This window comes from Lutjanus erythropterus, chromosome 14 (assembly GCF_056507025.1).
Source record: "Lutjanus erythropterus isolate fLutEry1 chromosome 14, fLutEry1.hap2, whole genome shotgun sequence".
NCBI classification, from domain to species: domain Eukaryota; kingdom Metazoa; phylum Chordata; class Actinopteri; order Lutjaniformes; family Lutjanidae; genus Lutjanus; species Lutjanus erythropterus.
In genome coordinates, this window is record NC_139330.1 from 13,110,576 (window position 1) to 13,136,906 (window position 26,331).

The 26,331-nt window shown below is 39.0% G+C and overlaps 1 protein-coding gene across 5 annotated transcripts; it reads left to right on the forward strand.

Moving 5' to 3' along the window:
• The first annotated feature begins 2,998 nt into the window (after positions 1 to 2,998).
• On the forward strand, positions 2,999 to 25,966 carry ikzf1 (IKAROS family zinc finger 1 (Ikaros)). 5 transcript variants are annotated; one of them, XM_084736531.1, is made up of 8 exons: positions 2,999 to 3,429; positions 8,394 to 8,447; positions 8,609 to 8,722; positions 18,371 to 18,640; positions 20,157 to 20,324; positions 22,199 to 22,324; positions 22,824 to 22,928; positions 24,406 to 25,966. In XM_084736531.1, exons 1-8 carry the CDS (start codon positions 3,093 to 3,095, stop codon positions 25,107 to 25,109), a joined length of 1,878 nt encoding a protein of 625 aa, XP_084592657.1. In that variant the 5' UTR covers positions 2,999 to 3,092; the 3' UTR covers positions 25,110 to 25,966. The 5 variants fall into 5 exon arrangements, with proteins under 5 accessions (XP_084592657.1, XP_084592658.1, XP_084592659.1 ...); XM_084736530.1 differs by having other exon boundaries at positions 3,120 to 3,429; positions 22,824 to 22,958; XM_084736532.1 differs by lacking the exon at positions 22,824 to 22,928 and having other exon boundaries at positions 3,004 to 3,429.
• Positions 25,967 to 26,331: the final 365 nt, after the last annotated feature.

A 26,331-nucleotide genomic window follows, 5' to 3' on the forward strand; every position in this document is an offset into this window, starting at 1 on the left:
TTAGTAATAAACCTTAATGTCCAAAATGGCATCAGGTCACTGAAACAGCAAAGACTTTCACTTTTATTTTAATGATTTTAAAAAACTATAAATACAAGCACAAGTAGAGCATATATATTAATCTTAAATTAATAAAAGGGATTTTTAAAAAATACATAAATGCTGCCTATATAAGTAAAAAACAAAACAAAAAACAATTTGCATTATGTTCTGTCAGAAATGTAATTTTGGAAAACAAGTTGCTGGCATTCAAACTGGGGCATGAGCAGAAAAAACAAACCCTTTAAAATAAGCTCCTAAATGCTTCTAAATGCTTATTTATGTTGCTTATCATAAGCTATGAGAATGACAAGACAATGAAAATAAAGTACTAAGTATTAATGAATAATTAATGTTTACATCCTGTATGCATGCATGGCGTAGCTCTTTTTCCATAAGCAGAAGAAAACAGAACAAAACTGTGTTTCAAGGACGATAGCAAAGCATGGACCAGATAATTAACACCTTATTATTAGATCAAAATGAGTGTTTTTCTGGCTATGACAGTCTAAATTTGATATTGACCAACACAAGAGAATACTAAAATAAAATCAAACCTTAACGCTATCATTAGTTAGTGATTGTAAGCTAGAAAAATGTCCAGCTGTCTTGTTAATTTTTCTGGTGTATCCTTTGCTTTCATGACCAACATGTTGAATGGAGGATAGACTTGCTAATGTAAAAACTAACTGCTGCACAAAGAGAGATGTGTGATTTTGATTTGTTATATAACATCCAGGTTACTGCCACTGCTCTCAAGTTGTTAACAATAATAGTCACGTTTCCACCCAAAGTACACAGAACTTTTAGTCCTAGAAACTACTTGTCAGGAACTAAAAGGTCTCCTCAGCCTGTTGTTGTCTGTGTTTTCACTGCGGTCCAAAGACCCACAAAGATTAGCCAAATAACTCTGTTGACGTATGAAAAAGCGAAGCTTGTTTTTACATGTAATTTTTGTGAGTGACTATTGAATAATGTTGCGTCCTGTTCTATGCGTCCTGTTCTAACTCCATGTTAATATAATGCAACATAATGAACAAAAAATGTATTGGTTTATGGGTGCAATTTTTAGGAAAATGCTGTGAGTAATCTACAAATCAGAAAGACTCAAAGCTGCAAGCCCCATGCAAAAAAGTCCTGTACTTTTGGAAAGTGCTACCTTTGAGCAGAGACTTTCTGGTGGGTAAAATCATGTCTCCAGATCGTAATTTAGACCCTTGCCCCTGCAGTGGAAATGCATGCACAAAGGTTCCTAGTTCCTAGTCAAAGTTCCTGCGGCGGAAACATGGCTTATGTTAGCTAGTTTGCAAACAATTCCTCTTTCCTACACTTTGATGTTTTACCTCAGGCTACGTGTAGCAACTTTGTTCCGGCTTTTTCCACATAGCGGGTCACAGGCTGACGTTCTGAGCTCACGCTGTACTGTGATTATAGAGAGCTGATTGGCTGTGCTATGCATCAGCATCAGATGTTCATGCTCCACTATTAATGGGCTCTCAACCGCCAATATTTCTTATTTTATCTGCACAAATCATGTAGGTGACCTATTTTGGTTTTAAAACCAATTTCATCGAAAGGTGACAAGTTTGCATACCTGCAGCTAATATAGACTGATATAGAGAGGCGATGTCTCTCCCTCCATTCTGAAGGCCCACCATGAGATCTAAGCAAGGAAAAAGTATGAATGGTTGTTAATGGTGAAGGACAATTATTTTTTTTATATACCGTTTGAAATATAGCATGAGTCAAACAGATGGCATTGCCAGTTTAAAAGATTATTTTAAGTTAAGAAAGTCACTGTTTGTTATAAAACTGTTTAAGTATCAGACTGTAAAGACATGCAGTTAGAAACACTTGTGTGACATCATGACTCTCTCCCTCCATAAGCTAACGTTAGCCGCTGAAGCTACGACGTCTGTGTTTTAAGTGGTGTAATTAAGTCACATGAATGACAGATCTTGCTTGTTCTTTCTCTTTCAACTTGATAAACAGGAGTCGCTGGATAAAACACTTCTAGTAAGATAATATTACAAGGATTCTTTATTTGGATCCCCATTAGCCTCTGGTTGTTAGTCTTCTTGGGGTCCACATAAAATTACTTGACTTGGAAAATTACCTTTTAAATTGACAAGCATCATATGTGTAATTTGTGACACGATTCAAACAGGCTAGAAAAATTTAACTAAAAACTACTGTTAATATTTTCTCTGTAGTAAGGTCCCGTGGGACAAACTGGAAGGTGAGGGACTTCAACTCTTTATATCTGTGATAGGCCAATATTGACTCACCAACACATCTGTCTGGCTGTAACTAGTTATTAAACATCTTAAAAGGGTGATATAACAGGAGTGGAAAAATGAAGTGTTGCACCTGATCCAGTCTGCTGTAAACCGCAGGCTGACGCTGTGATGACTGTTTACTTATTTACATTCACTGTTGTGTGTCTCAGTTTCGGGTCACTTCCATGCAGTTTTGGATTTGGCTGACTGACTTTGCAGCAACATAAAGTGTGACAGAGCTCATGTGGATGCAAACTAAAGTATCTCTGATGGGTTTGGACTCTCAGTGCCAATGGCATATTGTTGGTTTGTAGATTCCTGTGCACTAAACCAGAGGGAAAACCACATTTCAGTGAATGTAAAGCATATCTCTATGATGATCTTCTGCAGGACGCAGCCAGTGAAGATGCACTCAGTGTTGGATGCATCTTAAAACAGAACAAAAAGTTGAAAAAAGGAAAGAATTTGCTCAGGTTCAGATATAATCTGGACTCTGCTGGTGTGATGAGGTGGGACAGAAGGTTCTGGCAATGAGGGGACAATCAGCAGAGAGAAAGAACAAAGTCAAACGGATGAAACATTAAAGAGAGAGAGAGAGAGAGAGAGAGAGAGAGAGAAAAAAAAACTCATTACATGGGAAAGAAAGCAGTTTGTGTTAATTTCATGGACTGCTTCAGCGTGCCAGAACAGGTGACAGAAGGGGAGCTGTCCAATATGCAAGTGAGGAGTCCCCCCCCCCGTCAGCTTCCTCGGTGAGAATGAAATAAATAAACAATGAATGGTCCACTCTCCTCCGCGCCTCATCCCATCTCATGCATGGCTGCCAGTGATGGTCTACTGGGTGTCAGCTTTTATTGGCACGGCACAAAGCAAGTGCCAAGGGCTCGGTGGCTCGACTCCCCGCCGCAGACTCGGCCTGTGGATAAAAGCAAGCAAAATGCCCCAGCCGAGCTCAGAGACATAGTCATGTTGGGCTGGAACGAGGAAGTGCAGTGGAGAGGGGAGGGACTCAGGGCGCAGCTCCATGGGGCCGCCGCGGCGCTGCGACCTTCTGCACATGGAGCCGGGGAGAGTTGGAAGAACTTCATACTGCAAACTCAAGGAATAGCAGGTAAAGTGACCTCCACCGCGCTTTTCAGCTCCACACTCATCTTAAATTATAGTTCAGCACCTCTGGACTGAGCTCGTCTCTTCTCAAGTCTTTTAGGAGGCATTTGCACCTGACTGGAAAAAAAGACTCTCCTTGTAGTTTCGGTGCAGGTGCGCCGCAGCATCAGATCCCGTTTAGTGCGCGTTATTCTCCGCTGGTACCGGACATGTAGCCGATTAACAAACCAGAGTAACTTTTAAAATTAAATACAGAAATATATTTTCATTTTTACGAGTCGTTTGTTGCCAAACAGCCAGGAAATTTAAAAGAAAGAGGGGAATGCTCCCATTTTCCATGTGTCTTTTTCTTTTGGGAACATATGGATAAATTATTTCACAACCACTTAAATTTATCTAAAAATATTCATCTTATTTTTAGGATTTCCTACTAATTATCTACGGATTTCTTCAGAATTTTATGATGTTTAATACGTTTTTACACTCCTGTTATAGCACCTGTTGCAACAGATGTGCGCTCAGCAAACTTGAGATAGTCTCTCTGTATCTTAAATAAGTTTTATAAAATATTAAATGACGCTTTAAAGAAAATGAACTTAATTAAAATGACATTTTTCGGGACCAAACAGTAAACCGTGTGTGAAAATATTTTAGCGCTACTTGAACAGGAAATCAGTACGCACACACTACCGCTGCATCTAACGTTTCCTATAAGTTAATAATCGATAAATGTGATAATTGCTCATACCGTTAATCTCTGAATTCACCTGTTCGAACCACGGTCTCAGTTAGTTGTTAAACGTCTGAGTGAAGAGAAGAGAAAAAAGGCTCATCTGTAGGCAGGACTGAAGAAACTTTTTACACTGAGGTGGAAAGTTGCTCATCAACGCCCCGAAAGACGACAAAACAGAAAAGATTCACTGTCAAACTGATGAGGAAATAAACTGTTTTCATCTTTTTAAAACACGCTCTAAAACCTTAAGCTTGTTTTTGTAGAAGTTGGAAAACAAAATACTTCACTCCCCACTGGATTTTGATCAAATTAAGAATTAATTTCACTTGTATGTCTTTAAAGTGGCATTTGTGTGATGTAAAGTCAATGAGCTGCCATTAGTCTGTCCTAAACTGTGAGAAAACATTTTCATTTGATTTAATCTGTACTTTTCTCTAAGTATTAATGCATTTGAAGTTTACTTTCAAGTAAAATGTTATATTTCTGAGTTTGAAACATTTCAGGGAAGCTAATAATTCTATAAATTCACTCAAATTAAACTTAAATGCAAAACATTAAACACAAAGTAACACACAGGCAAATGTAATATTAAAATATGTTTGATTTTAGATGTTAGATCTATTTAAAACTTGTAAAGGAACCCCAATACCTGCACAAATAGGACTTTTTCATAGCTCGGTTGGAAAGAGAAGTGCTGAAAGTGCTGCAAATCTGTCTGTAGATACATCATCTTTCTTGTCAGTAGAAACAGAAGTAGGAGGGGGGAGGACAGGGGGGGCAGAGGAAGGCAGACAGTTATTAAAATGATTGTACTGTCTGAATAGCAGAGTACTGAAGTGTGTCAGATGCAAATGAAGGAAACTTCTCTTCAGCGCACCTTTACTCTCCCCCCCCTTGCCCCCTCGATAGGCTCCCAGAACACATCCGCTAACACTATCTACCCACTTACACCCATACATTTCATGAATTACTGATGAGAATCTCCATGTGCATATGAACAAAGGTGACCATGCACCACATTGCTTGGCAGTGTAGGATAATCTCTTCTCCTAATGGTTTGATAAGAAAACGCCCACAGCCTCATTCATTACTTCTCATAAAACCCACAATTATCAATTCAGATATTTTCGTTAATCATCAGTAAGTCTGCTTAGTAACCGTCTAAAGTGGAACATTTTAGTGGAGTGTGTGTGCATAAATTAGTCTAGCTATGATTCATATTGTTTGCGCATGATGATAGCAAAAAATGTGTGATGAAGGGCTCTGTTATTTATGTTTCATTGCAGCCAAAAATCTAACTTTCATTGGCAGAAACATGCAAAAATATTCAGGCATGAGCTTCCCTGGCTTTAAAGGCATGATATGCAACATTTTCCTAAAAAATAACGTACAGAAATACAACACACAACATAATCCCTTTCAATCATCACTTATGACCCACTACAAGTGTGTGGCGGTGGCTGTTTCTGCAGAGACCTTGCCCTTTTCCTGTTTTTACTAATTTTCTCATTATTTTGCTGTGCTCAGGAAATTTTACTAATGTTGATGATGATATTTGATGCCCTGTATATTTTTTGCAAACAGCTTAGACAAATCCTATAAATTCTACCTTTAAATCATACTTTTGTTTTGTTTTTTAAACATTTAATTATTCCAATAAAGGTCACAAATGTTATCAAATTACACCATAATGTTGGATTATTATTTAAAATTGTAAATATGGTGAATTTTAATGAAATAAAACTAACCGAAACACTTAAGAAATGTGACATTTTCCACATTTTCCACAGAGTATTGCTTCATGTGCCTTAGTGTTTATGGTTAATTTTAACTGTGCATTATGTATCTTATTTATGCATAGACACCAGTGTTTAAACTTCCTCCTGGGTATCCAAGCTTTGCTGGTGTGGCCCTCAGTATCTGTTAACGGTTTCGTTGTTTCTCATCTCCACCCTGCTCCCTGGTGTAGCTTTTGCACCTCACTATGAGCAGGCGCCTCTAACCTCCACCCCCCCCCCCCCCCCCCAACACACCACCACCACCACCATCCACCAAACACACAAACACACACACACACACACACACACAGGAGGAGGACTGTGAATTCTGTCAACCCACAAGCCTCTTCCTGCCTCCTCTCCTCACTTGACACACTCAGACCAAAACTTTTCCAGTCCCCCCTGCACTGCGCTGTGTGTCACAGGTCTTTTCTGTGACTTCCATTTCACTGGCTGAAAGATTCCACTTGCCCCCGGTTTACACACACACGCTCACACACACACATATACACACTAACTCACACACATCTCCTCCCGGTTACAACTAGAACATGAGCAATAAGGGGTTAAAGCCCTGCTAATTCTCATACTTTCAGTTTGATTTTGTGAAACATGAGTTAAAAAAGTTATGACTGATCTGGTTGAAAACATTTTAGAGTTTATTATGAGTTAGTTTATGATTATTAATTGACTATTAAGTTAATTGCCAACTATTTTGATAATCAAACTTATCATTTTGAGTCATTTTTTGTGAAAAATGTCCAAATTCTCTGATTTTAGCTTCTCAGATTTGAATATTTTCTGGTTTCTTTATTCATCTCTGACAGTAAACTCTGTATGTTTGAGTGGTTGAGTGGGCTTTGGGAAATACTGATTAACATTTTTCAAAATTTCTTACATTTATGGATCAATAATGAAAATACTCACTAGTTGCAGCTCTAAAACATTTTAATTGCAGTGCACCTGCTCTTATCAAAAAGTATATTTTCAAACTCAAACTTTATGAGAAAAGTTTTTAAAGTAGTAACAAAAAAGTCTGTAATGTAGAAAATAAAAAAAAACATGAATATAGTACAACTTGGTGCTCTAACTACACATCTACTTCCTGAATATTCTCTGTGCACCTTACTTTCCACATGCCTACGCAAGTGGGTTGTGGCTGAATGTAGGAACTCTCTTTTTTATTTTTGTCAAAGCCCCCCCACCAACGCATCCGTGTTTCCCTTCGCACCATCTGCCCAGAAAAAAAGGGCACAGGAGAATATACCCCCCTCTGCCCCCGACCTCCAAGCTCCAGATGCTGAAGAACGGCGCTGCAGAATCGCAGCTCAGCACAGTAACACGCAACACCCCCGTGTTGTGCTGAACAAATCATCTGCACCAGTGACCTTTGCCCCCCTCCTCCTCCTCCGTGCCTCACACTTGCATCCTGGGCGTCTTCGGGCCGTCGAGCTCCTGACTTGACTCCGCAGAATGCTGCGCGTTGCGACAGAGCGGCCCGGTCGCTTCCCACTATTTGTTCCAAATGTGTGGAGCCATCTGTCAGTAAAACAGGAAGGCCTAGGTTCCCCTTCTCCCTTGGGCTCGTTTCGCTATTTTCGGGAGCTTCACTTCTCCCTGAGTGGCTGCTTGGACTGGGCAGCGGCCCCACCAAGGGCTTCTTGAAGTGGCGGAGCTGGGGCTGAGGCTGTCGGGCCCATCTGCTGCAGGCTTGAGGGCCATCCATTATTAATGGGGCCACGAGCACTGGTGACTCCTCAGATATTCAGCCCTGGCCGAAGGATCGCTTCTAAAAAATAAATAAAGAGAACTTCTCTGTCCTTCGGCCTGCTTTTCTGTCTCTCGTCTTTTCTCTGCACCTTCCTGTTGCATTTGCTCTTCTGACTTCTTGCCCTTCTACGTCTCTGCCTCTGCGTCTATCTCATCTTCTTCTCTATATCTCTTTGTTTCTCATTGTGTCTTCCATGCTTCTGTGCTCAGGCCGTGGGCTCAGCGATGCATGCTCAGTAAATTAGAGAGAACATGAGCGCCGATCAGCTGGGCACGGCAAACACCCGCATCCTCGTGACCCGGGGCCAGTTAATTTTCTGCTTAATTTTGCGGCAGTCAGTTTGCATTTTTGGATGATTACGTGGCAGGAAATTAACAATAAATAACAAATGTGGTCTGAAAGCCCATTCCCAGCAACCCCGCGCCACCACCGGGCCCCATCAGCCGCAGCCCAGCCGCTCTCCAAGCTCGGTCTCTCTGTCAGACTTGTAATGAAAATGTCTGTAATTCTTTGTAATGTAATGCGGGGGACGGTCTGTGTCTGTGACAAGAGTGATCTCACTGAGGTGACGAAGTCGCGTCGAGAAGTACACCCTTTACTCCACTCGAGCTTTTTATAATGTTGTTTCTCCAGCCTGCACTTGATTAAACTTACACACATCTACATCTCCATCTCTCTCCCATTAGAGTACTTGCACCGCATGGAGACAGAGGAGGCCCAGGAAATGGCCCAGATGCCAGGTAAAAGACTGCCTACTGCATGATTGAGCCATAAAGGTAGATACAATAGGCCCGCAAACAGCTTCTTACCCCAGCCGGAGGTAATTTTGCTTCTCCTGAATGGGACGCATCAAGGGGTTGCCTGGTGAGTGATGGGTGTTCGCTGGTGTGTGTCTCCCCAGGCAGGGACAGCCCCCCTGCCAATGAAGCGTCTGAGGAGGCCGAGGAGCCCATGGCCGTCCCCGAGGACCTGTCAGCTGGCGCCACCCACCAGCAGAACAACAGAGGGGACAAAGGTACGAGGCAGCGACTCACCAAACGCACCCACAGCCAGTCAGAACACTACTGAAGCTTGTTTAAATTAAGAATAAATGAATGTAATTGTGCGGTTTCCACATTAGGTAGAGTGTTTCCCATGAAGCAGCAACCAAAATGAGTCAAAACCACTGCAGTGCCTTTCCCAACACTAATGTATTCATTCCCAAAGCATCCAAATCAGAGTCAAACGGTTAAATCAAAGTAATATCAGAATCAAAAGCATAACATATATGTATTTAAAAAAGCATAAAATGTTTTTATAACTTAATCCCATCCAGTGGGAGATATTTTCCGTTCTAAATCCCTTGGAAAAATTAATTTAAAGCTGCAAAGAGACACATTTAGGTCATTGGCAAAAAAGGTAAAAAAAAAAATCCCTTTGATCCATGGCATGTCATTAATAACCCGAATCTTAAGGAATAGCTAATGTGGCCTTGATTTGAGTTTGTGAACATCAAGCCAGGGAATATCATGGTGAAAATAAGGATGAAGCATGCTGAGGGGATTCACATCGGCCGTGTATATTTATCTCAAGTCTCTGACGTGGGTGGCTCGTTCATGGTGAAGGTGAAGACATTACTGGTCATTAATAGCTAATGACAGCGAGATGAATCAGACAAAACGCACAGTGTTCAAAGGATAAATAATACAGGTTTTAGTTTTGCTCATTATTACTGCTTATTGATGAAATCCATAGCCTGTTCAGACCTTCGAGCACATTAACATGCTCAGATTGTGCGGGACCATCACAGCTTTCAAGATGCTTTCAGATCAGGTGGATCCACATGAGAGCCACTGTCATTAATTGAATTAATTTATTGAATAAAGACAGGAGATATAGGCAGTCCTGAACATCTGTACTCAATCAGAAGTGCTATGAAATTATTGAAATATTATTCTTCTCCAAAACTACCTAGAATATCAGTCATTATTTAACCCTCTATGGTATGCATTATGACGCCAGTTGGTAAAAAAAAACAACTTTTGTTTTGTTTGTTTGTTTTTTGTCATATAATAGAATAAGTAAACTTAATTTGTTTACCATAATGGTAAGGAATGAAAGAAGTTAAAAAAAGAGAGTTATTTTTTATCATTTGAAATGGACAAACACTGAAAATTAATTAAATTAAGTTTGTTTGTCCGGACATTGCCTTTAGTCAACATTTTATCATTGTGGAATAGCCTGGAGGACTGAATGTGTCAAAGACTGTGCACATATTTCAGCAAACTTTACAACAACAATCTATCAAACCAAACTATCACAACCCTCCTCAAAACAAGACTGTGAGTCACAATCAGTGTTTGATCATTTGTGTTAAAGTTAAAGTTAGTCTTTCCTGGTATACAGCATGTTGTTGTGTTGCTGCTCACTGCTTCTGAGTTAAAATAAAATAGAATAGTTAGTAATTACATTTAACACCCTATCTTACAATGGCTGAACAGTATATAAACCTAAAGACACGTAACAAAAATGTCATGAGAAACCATAATGATATGGTGTCACCTCAAGGCAACTTGTACATTTTAACAGTTTTACATTATGTATTTGTTGAATAAAGTACACTGAATAAATTTAAATTCAACTTTAGTCATCTGTTAATTTAAATCAGTATTTCTAGACTGTAATTTTCAGAAAAATTAAAACACCAATATTAGTGTCTTTAGGGCCCTGCCTCTTTTTTAAAGCATTGCATCATGGTTGAGGATGTATTGTGTGACTGCAAAAAGCCCAAAATGGGAACATTACCTAGCAGCAAGACAGTAAACACATAGGGGGTTAACCGTTCATGTTTAATGAATTATCAATAGCAGGCATTCAATTGAAAATCTTCAGTCTAAATTAATCTCAACTCCTGCACTCTTCTGGTCTAAATGCAGACGAAACCACCATAAAAACTTACTTAGTTACAGTATTTTGAGTAGTTGTAATTTCTTAGATAGAAATATAAAGAAACAGATAGTTTGAGGAAATGCTGCAGACAGTTCAAGGCGTCAAATGTGAGGTTCATGAAAATGTGGGTTAATTCCTTTATGCCGTCATGACAAATTATTTTACTTTATGGCAAAATGTGTGACAGCTGACCATCCTATCTGTGTTTTTCCACTTGTCCAGATAACGGCAAAGATTAGCTGCTCTCTCGCACACACACCGTCAAAAATAAAATGTGAGGAGAGGAAACTGAAATAGGATGTGTAAGAGTTTCCTAAGAAGAACTTGCCATCAGACAGTTTCAACACTCCTGGAGATAAAGAGTTCAGGAACAGGGCCAAGCTCAGAGAGATCAGCGCATCACTGCACCACATAGGTCACACACCTGCACACACACACACACACACGCACACACACACACACACACACACACACACACACACACACACACACACACACACACACACACACACACACACACTTACTCACAAAGGCTCTCTGTGTGACTTTACAACTGTTGAGCTGTCAGGAATCTCTCTGAACACCTCTGAACAAGTGCTGCGATGGCATCTGAACAACTGAAAAATGTTAGGGAGCCACGTTTTAATCGACTGTGTGCATCTCATCTCACTGAATGATGGATGTTTAGTACAGTCTGGAAAAAAAAAAAAAACTGGTAAAGAGTCAGAAATTAGATGATTTAAATGTTTGGCTTTCATCAGTAAAGAGAGTAAAGAGGCGACATCTTGCAGCTTATCATCCGTATGTGAGTTTCTGTTCATTCCCTACACAGTGTGATCACTTCATGTATGTCTATATAGGGACAGAGAGAAAAGAGCCCGAAGACCGAAAGAAGGGAAGTGCAAGTATCTGGTACATCTATGCATCGCTGCCTCTGTGATAAAAGCCAGAATGAGTTATAATTATCACCCAGTATCATGTGCTGCTCAGTTCTCTGTCGTGAAAAAAAGGCAAAAAGCAGGGGGGACTATATATATGTGGGACACAGGACCTCAAAGTATCGAAAGCTCAAAACCTCAAAAACCCAGGTTGTTTCCTGTTGCAAATAAGTTTTCACAGCCTGGGATCAACATTGTTGTTGCACATTCACAATGCTGCAATCCACACACATATGACTCAGAGCACAGGGGAGGTTTTTAGGTCTAAGGCTGGGCTGCACCAACGATTTTAAACCCCATTAATCATGATTTTAAATTAACTTAAAATTAAGACATTACAACATTACATTAACCCCCCTGAACCTCGGTTTAATTTTTCCTCTTAATCAGGATTTAGTTTTATTCTGTTAAGCCAGAATTTCTAACTCCAATTTAAACTGGGATCCAGTATTAACTTTAAACTTACACCTGAAAAGGTTTAATCCTTAAAATAGCTGCATTTTTGAGATGGACTGAGCAAAAATAATTCCTCAAGGAAAGTTAAAGGACAAACTCAACCAGTTTTAGTTTTATGATGCATCTCTTCTTTATTTCATTTAAGTTTGTGTTAATTTCTTGTTAACTTTGTTAGTTAGCAAACTGTAATGTTTTGGTTACTTTATAGCTAGCTAGCAAAAAAATATAACAAATTCTTTTTCCTTTTTTTTTTTTTTTAAAAAACACTTTTTTTCTAGCTAACAAACAATGTAGTCTTTTGTTAACCTTTCAGCTAGCTAGAAAACAACATGTTTTTGAGCTTTTAGCTAGCTAGCAAACAGTGTAATGTTTTGTTTTTTGGCAAGGTAACAGTTTCTTTAGGAATACAGATGATTTTTTCCCCTCGTTTATACTTTTTTCATCCCAACAGCACTCAGTTTTATTTTTTATGTATTTATTTTATTTTCCATATTGATAAAACTCTATTTGATTTAGTTTAAATCCCTAAACTTGGATTTACTAACTTGATATTAATTTCAAATTATGCAATAGAGCTCTGCTTAATTTGCGACCTACTTTGAGCGAAGCCTGTTTTCTTGTACGGCCTAAACAGAAAATAAACACAGAGACATATTCGTTTAAAGTTGCAAAGGGAGAAAGACGATCTTCTCCACATCCCAGTGACATGATTTCTCTTTCACTTTCAGTGATTCAGACCGAGCCTTTTGCTATTTCAGAGACCTGAGACTCAGAAGGAGACTTGAGCTGAGTCTAGTTCCCGAAAACATGGAGGCGAGTTTTTTTTTTTTTTTTAAGGGTGAGGGGAAAAGCAGGCTGTTTTTGGTGTTCCTGCAAGTCGTGTTGAGTGAGTTGCTAGCGTGGTTTAACACATGTGGTTCCACTATCTTGCACACAAGGTTATTTTCAGGCAGTGAGAGCAGCACGAGTCAGTAACAGGAACCTCCAGCGGGCTCCTGGTGTTTCCACACTACAGAACAACATTCTGTCAACATAACTCAATTGTTTCTTATTTAATATAATTCTATACCTTTTCAGGTTAGTCACGTTACTCATCCGTCGTTGTTTGATTCCCTACTACAGACTGTGTTACCCCTTTATCAGTAGTCTGACCATTAGATCCACATGAGGTTATTGCCATTTTATTGCGACTTGTTTTGTTTGTCTACGATGTGATCTGACACTTGCTTCCCAAAAAAGGGGAGAACAGGATGTGTGACTTTGACAAACATGATATAAAGTAAAAAGCCTTCTTCCTACTCCCAATTCAGTCACAACTTCCCCATATCCATGAGAAGTGGGTGGCAGCGCAACGTTCATGGTTCCCTTCTGTCTGCTTTAGCCGGCTGATGACCCGAGAGCCTCGCTGCTGCATTAGATGTCTCAGTAACTGACAACTGCAGTGAAACATAAAGGTTTTTGAGTGGATCGTTTCAACAGTTGTGAAAGAATTTACAAAATATCTTATATGCACAATATACACCTGTGTTTGGGTTTATACTGAGGATCAGTGGCTTGTTTCCTATGTGCAGATAAATGCCTCTGTTGCTCAGTAGTAACCAAGGCAATAGTCTCATTAAGCCTTTTTATTGACATATAATTTTACAACTACCCGCCAACAGAAAATTGTGATAATCAGAGGTTTTGTGGGCAAAACCATAAATTAAATTGGGAGGGTTGAAGTGGTGTAGCCACTTATCGAGTTTTGCTTTCGAGCTCTGTGATATGCAAATGTGAGAAAATTGATCACTTGCCCTAGAAAAAAAAAAAATCCCTCTAGCTTAATTCTTCCTGACACGTCATCATTGAAGTGCTTGTGTCTGACTGAAACACCTCGGTGGTTCAAGTGAGAAATTCTCACGCATGTTTTTCGACATGTGCAACGTAGAATCTCCAGAAACAATGACTCTGTCTGCTCAGTGCAGGTTGTAATTCTCTTTCACCTCTGCAAACACAGTGAGTAGGACACGTGCACAACCTGACGGCATTTCACGAAATGTCACAGAAAGTGTAAACACGTCTTAAGTCAGTGATTCCCAGCCCGGGGTACTTGTATCTCAGTACTTCTGCAGTTGCATGGAGGAATGTGGAAAGATTGTGGAATGAATAAAGTAATTTGAATTTAATTTGTGGTGGCAAGTTATGGCAACTTTGGCCATTCCATTTGTTTTGGCTTTCTTGCATGACATACACGTTACAACTGGACCTTCAACCACTGAAAAGGAAATATGAATTTTAACCAGTTTATGAAAACTGAATAACCTATTTTTATTTCTGTAGTTAAAGTAGTTAGTTAGTAATGAATTAAAAGTTGAAATAGATCACTTCAAGTAGATAAATGAAAATTATGAATAAACAGTTGATATAACTTCAAGTAATGGCTAAATAGTTAGAATAGATAATGCTTGCTAAAATTAGTGGATAAATGGTTAAGTAATGGATAAACAGCTGACACAGTTAGCTAAAAGTAATGGCTAAATGGTTATAACAGATAATGTTTGCTAAAAGTAAAGTAGATAGCTAAAAATAATGGATTAAAAGTAGAATTAGTTAGCTAAAAGTTATGGAGAAATGGCTAGAAAAGATAACATTTGCTAAAAGTAGTGGCTAACAGTTGAAATAGTTAGCTTGAAGTAATGGAGAAATGGTTAGATAGATGACATTTGCTAAAGGTAGCAGAAAAATAGTTAAAGTAGTAGTAGCTAAGTAATGGACACACAGTTGGAATAGTTAACTAGTATCTAGCTAGCTATCCTAATGGATAAATTGTTGAAATGGGTAACCTTGGCTAAAATCAACAAATACGCCTACATGGTTAAAACTGATAGAGATAATGATAAGTAAAAGAAACAGATAAATGGTTAAAATACCTTAAAATAATGGATGAGAAGTGAAACAGTTGAAAGTAATGGACAGATGGTTAGAATATAGCTGAAATTAAGGGAAAGCTGTTAGTTGAATTGACAGGTGTTATTGTTATAAATATTCTTATAAATTACATTTTGGTTGCACATGAAGTATCGATTAGTAACTGATTCACACACAGTTCTGTACCATTTTGCATTGACTTTAGATACCATTTAGTCTTTTTTTCAATACACAGTGAAGCCTTTCCTTCCCTTTGCGTGCATGGCTGACGTCTCTCTTATCTCATCTGCTCAGCATAAAGACATGAGAGTTTGTCCAACAAATTTCAACATTCAGACAGATGAGCAGATTGTTTGTCATGCAACACAAAATTAAAAAAAAAAAAAAAGTTATGTGGAGATGGACGGACGACTGTGATCAGAGAAGCGATCTCACAATCCTGCGTTGTTAGTTCTGTAAATTTCACCCCACCTCTTGTTCTCTATGGGAAGCACTGTGCATTAGGGGATTTATGTTCCCTCCATGGCTCTTGGTGAAAGCAAAGACTCCTGTAAAGAAAAAAAAAAAAACTGTTTCAGTTACAGGCTGTTTTACAATTCCCTTCCCGAGCTTCCCTTTATGTCACTTCTCCATAATTCTTGGTATTTCAGTTAGACAGGCCCTCTTTCTGAAGCTTCCCCTTTTCCATAGATTCCTATATTTCATGATTTCCACTTCTTCCTCTTCGGTTGTACAAACAGAGGTAGAGGCATGGGGAAATCAGGCTGCCGCTATGACATGCAAACCACAGGCTGGTAGCTGTGGAACTTGCATGATCTGTTAGTTCTCTTAATTGTGTCTGAAATTCTCTGGTGGGAAAAGAGGGACACTTCTCTTTTTAGATCACTTTGGGAACACCAGAGAATTGTTCCACAAATAATAACTGTCATGCATCAACCATGCAGCGTTTACTTTCTGTGCTCTAAAAAGCTCGCAGTCTCAAGAATCAGACAGCTCGAGACCCCTGTAAATAGTGAAAAAGCCAAATGCAAGCGTGTGTTTGCCTGTGTGTGTTCATAGACACCGCTGTCGTCCCCAGTTTCACGCTGCTTCCTGTGTCTCTGTTTCCTGTTTATCTTGCTGTCATTTGTTTCACCAAAGTGTGATGGTGTGAGATGATCTGTGTGTTTCTTCATCTCATCACTGACATCCTCAAACAGCAGACATGCGATCCACCTGTGTGTATCCTCGTGAAATATACTACGCTGCTTTGAAAGGAATCAGCAGCAGTCTACAGTTTAAATGAGTGTGCTGTGGGTCGATCTTATCTGATGTTTGTTGACTTTTCTTCACAAAAAAAAATGCATGAAATAAGGGGAAGTTTTTGAAGTTTTGATGCAGCATCCCTGTAAACATGAAAATGTCGTATTGTGCACTAAAGGAAGTTTGTCATCACAAAGTGGTTGTTGCTCTAGTTACATTACAGTGCAGTTGCAGGGCTCTTACATACAGCGTCTATCCTAAGAGAAGAAAGGGGGAATGAACAGAAGCATATTGACTACAAGGGCCATATTTGAAAAAAAGAAAATGCCAAGGGGCCTGACGTTTACATTTCCTACATCTGACCTGTAAAGTCAGGAATTTAAATGTGTAAAACTATGCAGCTTTTTATTTTTTTCTTCCACTGTGTTACGTTTAACAATTTGAAAAGAAACATTACGTACAAAAGTACAGGGAAAAAAAGCACCTTTGTTGTCCGAGATTAGAATTAGCATGATGTTGCATGTGCATCTTTTTTCATTTAGTTTGACTCTCACAAATTCCCTCTGAGTTAAAACTTTGTAAAATAAACAGATATAATATATGAATGCGCTAATAAGCCTACTAATAAAATGATCATCTTCTAATAAACAATTTAAATTGTCACCAGGAGTTTCAAATAAAATCACACGGATATACTTGTATTCATATTTATAAATGATCAAAGTGCTGGATTGAGGATGTTTCAGGGCTGGATTCAGCCCACAGCAGGAAGTCAGTTTAAAAGGCCTGATAGCAACATCATCTGATAGCAATATTATTTAAAGAATTAGTTGAGAAATAGAAAATTTACCATTGCGTGAGCAATATTCCCACCACACAGGAAGAGAGACAGAGATCCTTAGTGTATAGCTAAATCTTTTTATGCCTGATTAACTCAACAGAGTCGATGGAAATCTGAGACACAACTTTAAAGGACATCCATTTTCAGAAAAAAAAACAAAAAACATTTTTATACCCATGTTATCAGTAGGTGTTGTCGGTTTTAGATTTTGAAGGGTTTTTAACGTGTTTTTCAACTGTTTAAAGTTGTGAATTCATGTCTGGGACGAGGGTGTTTTCTAGCAAAGAGCAAGTTTATAAATTTAAAATGAAATTTTGAAATTAAAGAAAAACAAAACATTTCATAAACTGTATATATTTGCATTGCATATAATTTCTTAAATAATAAATTGTCACCAGCATTTGAGTTAGTGTTGGTATTAATAAAGGTTTAAAGTTTTTTTTTGATAGGACATGAATTGTCCCAATTCTAAAGAATGCATGAAATAGAGTATATAATATAATTGAAATAATATATACAGCTGCATGTAAAAAGACTAATTATGACATTATGATAATAATATAATGTGTCACAATTCAGAGAAAAAAAGGATGTGGGTGAAAACAACAGAAGCATATTGACTACAAGGACCAAAACAAAACAAAACACTGAAACTATCACACCAGAATTTAAGAACAACAGATAGTCAGGTAAATTGTGAAATAAGTGCAAAATTAAACAACTAAAATAAAGAGATTAAATGTTCTTAAACTCACCAGAAAGATAGTTTATGGTTGTGTCTCATTTCCAGGATGTAAAATACCTGTGTTTTGTGTTGGTGAAGCGTCTCAAGCACAGCAAAATAATGAGAAAATAAGGAAATACAGTTAGAGGGCTGCAGGTTCTCTGCAGATACAGACACCGCCACACACTTCTAGTGGGTCATAAGTGATGATTGAAAGGGATTATGTGTATATGAGTCTATACATTGGGTTTATTTTTAGGAAAATGTTGCCTTTAAAAACGACAAAACAATAATGAAATAATGTTTAAAGAAAAGCCATACCAAACAGAATGAAAAAGAGGCAAAACAAATTGCCTTTTTAGAAATGATGCGTTAAGTAAAGTGGATTAAATGACCAAGCATCTATTAGAAACATTCATTCATTCAGTGAGGACAATCAGAAAGGTTCACAAAACCGTTTCACTTTATGTTTTGAAGCTATTCAGACCAGAACAAAGGCAACTTTAGGGCAACATGATCTCTATCTATTCTCTAAGTCTGTCACAGTATCAGTATCACACCATCTTTAGTGTATAACATCATGCTCGTATTCTAAACCGTGGCCCCCCTCCTTGCCCTCTTTTCCAGCCTGTAACATTAAAGTTGAGGCTCGCAGTGATGAGGAGAATGGGCTGGCCTGTGACATGAATGGCGTGGAGGAGGAGGAGTGCGCGGAAGACTTGCGCGTGATCGATGCCTCGGGGGCCAAGGTGAACGGCTCACAGCCGAGCCCCGAAGCCAAGGCCTTCTCCTCGGCCGGCGGTATCCGGCTGCCCAACGGGAAGCTCAAGTGCGATATCTGTGGGATAGTTTGCATTGGCCCCAATGTGTTGATGGTGCACAAGCGAAGCCACACTGGTAAGATGTCTGCAATCCTTCTTGCCCTTCCTTTGCACCCATGATGTTCACTGTTAGTATTGAGAGGATGGATCAGGGCTAGAGAGGTGTCTGCTGTGGCTCCCCCTCAGGTTTAGAGCATTTGTTAGACTCTAAATGGCAGAAATGGCATTAGCACAAGCACTATCACATTTAATATAAAGTAGCTTTGTGTCCTCTTTCCATGCACACAAACATTAATGATAGAAATAAACTTAAAAATAAACCCTTATACTCAGATGTAGTTGCAGAGGCATCCTTGCGTTTGGCTGTATGCATGTAGACCTTCCTATCGGGCGTGAAATAGACTTTGAGCATGCCATTAGCATTCATTATTGTTCATCTAAATGACTCTGAATTACCACATGACAAGCAACACTAACTGATCGAATTATTGTGCGATAAAGTAGCAGACGTGACGAACTTGGTCCGAAAAAACATGCCCTCAGCTGAGAAACAGGATATCTGCTGCAATTAAAATGGAATCTCTATGAACTGACAATTATCTGGCTATTAAAAGTTTTTCAAATTTCAAAATTGATATTCTATTGTAATGAAGCCAAACCAGTGGTGGGGAACATTTTTGAAAAAGGCACTTAACTGTCAAGCTTTAGAAACTAATGAAACTCAAAATGGAAGAAAGGAACACTAGACTAATGTAAATGCAAAAGAAAGTACAATAAAAGATATAATGAAGTGCCTCCTATTTAAATAGAAAATATTCTGTGGCGAGTCTTTGCTCCTGAAATGCATTTTTAATGAATTTCTTTTTTTATATATTTTTGCTGCTTCACTGGTGACTCTTATTTTATGGGGGGCCTTTGAAAAAAAAAGCCATATTAAAACGTTCTCACAGAATGCCACAACACTCGGAGAGGCTGGATATTGGTTTATTCCAGAAGCGCTGATCAGGAAGACTGGCTCTCAACACAAAGTGTTTCCTTCGCTTTATTCAAATGAGGCTGAATTTGCATTGTGATGTGCCGCTCTTATTTTAGAGACGAAGAAGAGGAAAAAATGAGATTTTCAGATCAAATTGACCTAGGCAATGGTGCATTACGGAACTGGCAGGCTGAGTCTGAAAGGCTCTTGTTCGATCAGAGCGCCAGAAGTCGGTGGGGCAGGGGGAGCATGGAGAGATGGAGTGTCACTCTGCTGTGAAACCCTCCCACAGGCTGCTGGATCGCTCTCTGCCCCGGAGATGCTCCATCATCCCGCTTGTTCTGGTGCTCGGGACGCTTGTAGTGCAGTGACCCCGCATTCCCACAGCAGCAACATAGAAAAGACAAAGACATTGTGCTTTTATTGTTGTCAGTGAGATTAGGGAGAGGAGTGCAATCAAGAAAAACATTAAAAATTATGAACTGCCTGCTAGGAGACGTAAAAAGAGCATATACAACTGGGTGCCAGTAAAACATACAAGTTATTCTTTTTTCATGTTTTTTTTTTATCTGCATCACTTTGCAATAACGTGCATCTGTTATGTTCTTGTCCTCAGGAGAACGTCCTTTCCAGTGCAGCCAGTGCGGTGCCTCTTTCACCCAGAAGGGCAACCTGCTGCGTCACATCAAGCTCCATTCAGGGGAGAAACCCTTCAAGTGTCACCTGTGCAGCTACGCCTGTCGCAGGAGGGACGCCCTTACCGGACATTTACGCACGCACTCAGGTGAGTCTGCAAAGCTTCAAACACAGAAACCTGCCGCACTCGTGGTAATTCTGAGACAGCCGGGTGGAAGCCTTTACAAAATGCATGACATGTTCTGCAGTGCGTACAGTGAGAGAACCTCCAGGCTCTGTAAGGGGAAGTTGACAGGGTGTAGATATGGTGTCACTTTTTTTTTGCAAATGCTTTGCAGAAGTGTGTTAATGAAATTTTTGGGTGTAAACAGTACACTCACAAACCCTGCCTGAAATAGTTTCACAGAACAGTGAAACCATAACCTGCAGGATTAGTTTTTAGCACACTAATTTCAATTTAGAACAGTTTGCACAATCATCTGCCTGAACTAACAACAAGTGACAAAAACTAAAGTGAGCACTGATTATTGTTGTTATCCACCTGAAACATACTGTAACAAGCAAAGGCTGCATGGATGGTGCAATTAAAAAGATTACAAACTTGCATGGTCAGTGCTTAAAGGATAAGACTGGAATTATATAATGTATTTTCTGACTGTTGTTCTATTTCTCAGTACTTTCCAACTTCCCTACTATGTTTATGACTCAGCGCCAAGCCCATTCATTCCCACTAAAACAGTCTTGAAAACCCGGTCGCAAAGATGCAGTTTCATTTTTTTTTTTTTTTTAAGTTTTAACCAATTTTAAGGAAATATTACTCAGAATGCAGTGAAAAGTGCATTTGTTGGGAACTACTTTCAGCTGTGGAGTAACACACATTTGATACACTGAGTATTCACAGCAGCACGACTTTGGAGGTAACGATACATCAAATACCAGGAAGCTGCGATTACAACAATTAACACAAATTCAATAAATCCTACTGAGTTCTGCACAACCTTGCAATTTTGTCCAATCGCCGCAACTTTTTGGCAAATGACCAATCATCATAGCTTCCTACAAGTTCCACCAATCACAGTGCTCCCCTCCACACAAACATGTACGTCTCAACAAACCAGTCAGTTTTTTACTTATATATTCATTTTTTGCAGTTGTATTTTGTCACAGGTACTAAAAAGAATACAAGACTTGTCATTGTCATTGACATTTATCTGTGGCCTCTTATTTTTTAGAACTTTGTTTTGACTGAATTTGAGCTCCAAAAACATTTAGCTTCTTTGTGGAATACCCCACAGGTGCATATCTTCATCATGTTAGAATTTTCTAATCCAGAAAACTTTTTGGTAAAGCTACTTAGAACAATCAGAACATAGTGATGTTTTATTCTCCCTGAAACTTTTTTTTATATATTTTTTTTTACTATTTTATTTATTCTTCTGTTAATTTTTTCAGTAGATTATATTCCATGTCTGTGGGTCTGTTATAATAGATTTCAAAGTCTTCTTTACAAGACCAGGAATAAATTAACGTTAATCTCTTATTGTTTTTATTTTTAAATCAAGTCTATCAAGGAATCATTTCAGTTTTTATTTGTAAAATGTGAACTCCCCCTAAGTTATTTCTTAAATTCCCCCAGAAATACATGACATGACCTCAGTGACCTCAGTTGTTGCTACAGCCCTGCTCAAGGGAATTTTTTGTGCTAGACTTCCTAAATATCTGCTGTCAATCAAACAGTATGGGCGGTGCTGTCAGGCCTTTTCTTGGGTTTTCTGTCTGACAGCTGTTCCTGCTAAATTCCCAGTTTGCCTTCTTCTATTTATTCCAATTAAACTGAAAATATAAAACCCAGCACTTTTTTTTTGTTTTTCTTAAGAAAAAGGACCAAAACAGCAGCTTAACTCAACTACAGACTTAATCATCATTGTGTAACCAAAACAAACTGTTAAAATACCAAGGGTTATCACTTCAGTATCAGCCATCACACCGCTCTTGTCACTGACATGATGTTATATTCTGCAGTCGGAAAACCCCACAAGTGTGCTTACTGTGGCCGGAGCTACAAGCAGCGCAGCTCTTTGGAAGAGCACAAGGAGAGATGTCACAACTACCTCCAGTGCATGGGCCTGCAGAACAGCATCTACACAGGTTAGTCCCTCATGACACGCTCTCACTCAAATCTGATGACCTACTTTAGCCTGAGTGCAGGACTCGCCGCTATGCATGCAACAGCAGTGTATCATGCCGACAATGTTGTGCTGTCACTAAATGCTCCAACAGGTCAGGTTCAATTACTTTCATTTTCATTTGAGAAGAAGTTCTTTAGCTGTTCCAAATAACTGCAGAGTTAATTAAGTCACGGTAATCATGCTAGTGTAAAGTTCTGTATTTGCCCATATACACTCAGCAGTCATAATTTGAGTGAATACACCATAAAATTCTTGAGAAACACACCTACACCTCATCTGTGAGCATGAACAAGTCCTATATTTAGAGACCAAGTGCCTCATGTGTGTCAGAATAGTCCGCTCTGTGCTCTGTGAAAAAAATACCTTCATGTGTTATAAGGTGCCTGTTTATCACGTTAAAACAGGACCAACTCAAATTACTTTGACTCTGAAATCTACTTCTCTGTCTTGCTTTCCAGTAATAAAGGAAGAAAGCAACCAGAATGAACAGAGGGAAGACTTAAGCCAGACGGGATCTGACAGAGCCTTGGTGCTAGACAGACTAGCTAATAATGTAGCTAAACGTAAGAGCACTATGCCACAGAAGTTTGTGGGTAAGGGCTGAAATCTGCTTCCTTTGTGTGAATACAATGTCGCTAACTTTTCCTGAGGAGTAAGTGTAACTGCAGCACCTATGGAAGCTGCATAGGTGAAGCTGTAATGTGTGTTGTGGTCATTATTTTATTATCTTGCCACCCTGACTCTGCAGAATGCATGCAGTGTAACAGACAGAAGTATTTTTGCAGTTCAGCCTTTAACTTGTTTAATTACTCTTAGAATAGACTATGATTTCACTTAATATTTAATACTGCATATTAATTTTACAGGTACCACTTTACTTGATTTATAATTTGGTTATTAAATAGGTTGCTAACAACTTTTAAATAATTCATAAGCTGTTACAGCAATAATTAACTTTGTCTTCTCCATCAACCAGCATTTATGCCTGTCAGCTTTGTCAGATTTGTTAATAAGTTACTAAAACTTAACAACAGCATATCTTAATAGTCAGGAAAAAAAACAAACATTTGGCATCAAATAAACACATCAACCTCCCAGATTCATACACAAAGGTTTTGGCAATATTTTTTACCTTGACATTTTCTGCATGCACCATATTACACTTTAAAATATAGCTTACCTTTGCCAGTTACAAATGTTAGTAACTCATTAGTAAAATTGTTTTTGTTGTTTTACAACCTAATTAATAACTTTATTATAAACTATTTATAAATCATGTATAAGGGTAGACTTATTTGCATATTTGCCATCCCTCCCAATTATCCCACTCCCTATTTCCTCCTGGGATCAAGATTCTCCTTTATTTTTCCTGATTTCTCGAAAATTTTCACACTTTTTTTTTTTACTTTTCGTTGCTGCAAACTGTTTCTTTCACTGTACAATGTGGATAAGCCCTGTACAAATCTAAAAGTCTGCTGTTTCCTCCCAGACAACAATACAGCTACACCACACCAGGCTTCTTCAGAAGTATTCTTGAAAGAAAGAAATAAAGAAAACTGATTAATATTAGTGTATGCCAGAGATTTATTCAAGTTCACACTAGAGGGATGAAATATTCTGTATTCTTATATTCTCCCTGAGAATTAAAAAGAAAATTAAGAGTATTGAGCATTTAAATGCTGTTGCATTGTACTCATTATTTACTTATTGTTTCCAGAATTCAGGAAACAAAGTGGTATTGAAATCCCTATTTTTGAGTTCTCAGTGTTGATAAGTATGCTTATTGTAAAGTGGTACCTTTCTTCTCTAAGGTTATATTGAGACGCTGAGGGAAATGCTAGTGTCAGACTAGAAATTCTAAAAGGAGGCCGTGAGATGTTAAAAAAAAAAAAAAGAGTGAGTCATTTTCAGACTCAGCTAGAGAGAAGCAGGGCCAGTGTGAGGTAGAATAAGGAAATGATAAGATGTAGGTGAAAATTTGAGTGTGTCAGAAAAGTAAAACCTTCACATTATTCTTCTGTTTTCTCTCTGGTCCCTCAGGTGACAAACGTCTGTCAGATCTCTCTTATGACGGAGGATCAGGTGAGCTGATTCAGCCGCATGTCATCGACCAGGCCATCAACAGCGCCATCAGCTACCTTGGGGCAGAGTCGCTCCGGCCTCTGGTTCAGACCTCCCCGGCCTCCTCTTCCGATGTCGGCCTCGGCTCCATGTTCCCCCTGCACAAGCCGGCCCCCGAGGGCCACACAGGGACGGGCCTGTCAGCTAAGGACAGCGCAGCTGAGAACCTGCTGCTGCTCTCCAACTCCAAGTCCGCCTCCAGCGAGAAGGACGGCTCGCCCAGCCACAGCGGCCAGGACTCCACAGACACCGAGAGCAACAACGAGGACCGCCCGGGCGGGACGGCCCCCGGTCTCATCTACCTGACCAACCACATCACCTCGGGGGTGAGGAACGGCGTGCTGCCCCTGGTGAAGGAGGAGCAGCAGAGGCAGTACGAGGCCATCCGGGCCAGCATGGAGATGGCTTCCGAGGGCTTCAAGGTGGTGACAGCGGACGGGGAGCAGGTGAGAGCGTACCGGTGCGAACACTGCCGCGTCCTCTTCCTGGACCACGTCATGTACACCATTCACATGGGCTGCCACGGCTTCAGAGACCCCTTCGAGTGCAACCTCTGCGGCCATCGGAGCCAAGACCGATACGAGTTCTCCTCTCACATAACACGAGGGGAGCATCGCTACTGAGAGAACACACACGCTTTCACACAGACACACAGGTGTACATGTGGAAATGACCTGAAACAAATGCATAGAAATACAAAATGTAAAATACACTGTTGATGTCTGAAAGTTGTGTCTTTTTTTTTATACAAAGTATGCATGTTTGTTGGACACAACTATTAAAAAATGCATTTATTTTCATTTGAACTAAAGACTAGCTCATGTGTCTGTTTGAAAGAAACAAAACAACACAGCAGAGTTACTGTGCCACATCCTACAGAGGTTTAAAATCATGTATTTACAGTTGCCACGTGTATAAAATGTATAAATGTGTCTTTTCTTTTGTTAAAACAGGCAGCAACTTTTTTTCTAGATTTAAAATAGAAAATATCTCTACCCTTATGTACTGAAGTGTCTGAAATGAAAAAAAGATTCTACTCTGCAGTGATTTTCATTGCAGGAAATCCCATTTAAATAATAAATACAATCAATAAAGAACTAAACAATCACTGTAGATAAGCCCACACTTCCTTCCACAGTTTCAACCTGTTCTTGTACTTGTAACAACCTACATATTATTTATATCACATTTACTCGCCTGTCTGTTTTTGTATTTATTACAGTGGTCGGTGTTTGTCTGTAAAGTAGTTAATAAAAGCTGCATTTCTTTCTGTCCCAATTGTACTAAATGTGTTTGAGGTGAAAACATGACTGCTGCTGGAAGCTGTTTTTAGTTTTATCAAAAGAAAATGTTATCCCGGCCTTTTTGTTTTATACCTGATGGCTACAAGTTGTTTCACTCACAAAATAAAAAGGATCCATTTGAGGTTTGAAGGAGCTTTATGCTTGCAAAAATATCAATAAAGGATATTTTATATATGCTCAAAGAGTGGGGAGTGTTTTATTTTCCACTGAATGAGTGGAGTAATAATAAATAACAGACCTGTAGCAACTTGAGATCATCTTTATATATTCATATGGATATTTTATAGCAAATACATCTGTTTTTAATAGGGTAGTTTTCCTTCACCGGACTATATAAACCACCTGTCAAAGAATATGTAAATGTCTGTATTAAACTGCTCTAACTCTACCGTAAATGAGGACCAGACAAAGGAAAATGATTCCTGGAGTTAATGCAAAGTTTCTCTTGAGTTTTACTTAATCTTCTTAAGAAATATGGAGATTTCATTTCACACTCTGGAACCTTCTGAAATAATTAAGTTTAGATGCCATTCAAGACGCC

What these genes read in the sequence shown, in the direction of transcription:
- ikzf1 (XM_084736531.1), top strand. Translation starts at nt 3,093, where the DNA reads ATGAATGGTCCACTCTCCTCCGCGCCTCATCCCATCTCATGCATGGCT. An exon ending in GAACAACAGAGGGGACAAAG is followed by an intron (nt 8,723 to 18,370) that starts GTACGAGGCAGC and finishes CCTCTTTTCCAG; the next exon opens with CCTGTAACATTAAAGTTGAG. An exon ending in ACATTTACGCACGCACTCAG is followed by an intron (nt 20,325 to 22,198) that starts GTGAGTCTGCAA and finishes TATATTCTGCAG; the next exon opens with TCGGAAAACCCCACAAGTGT.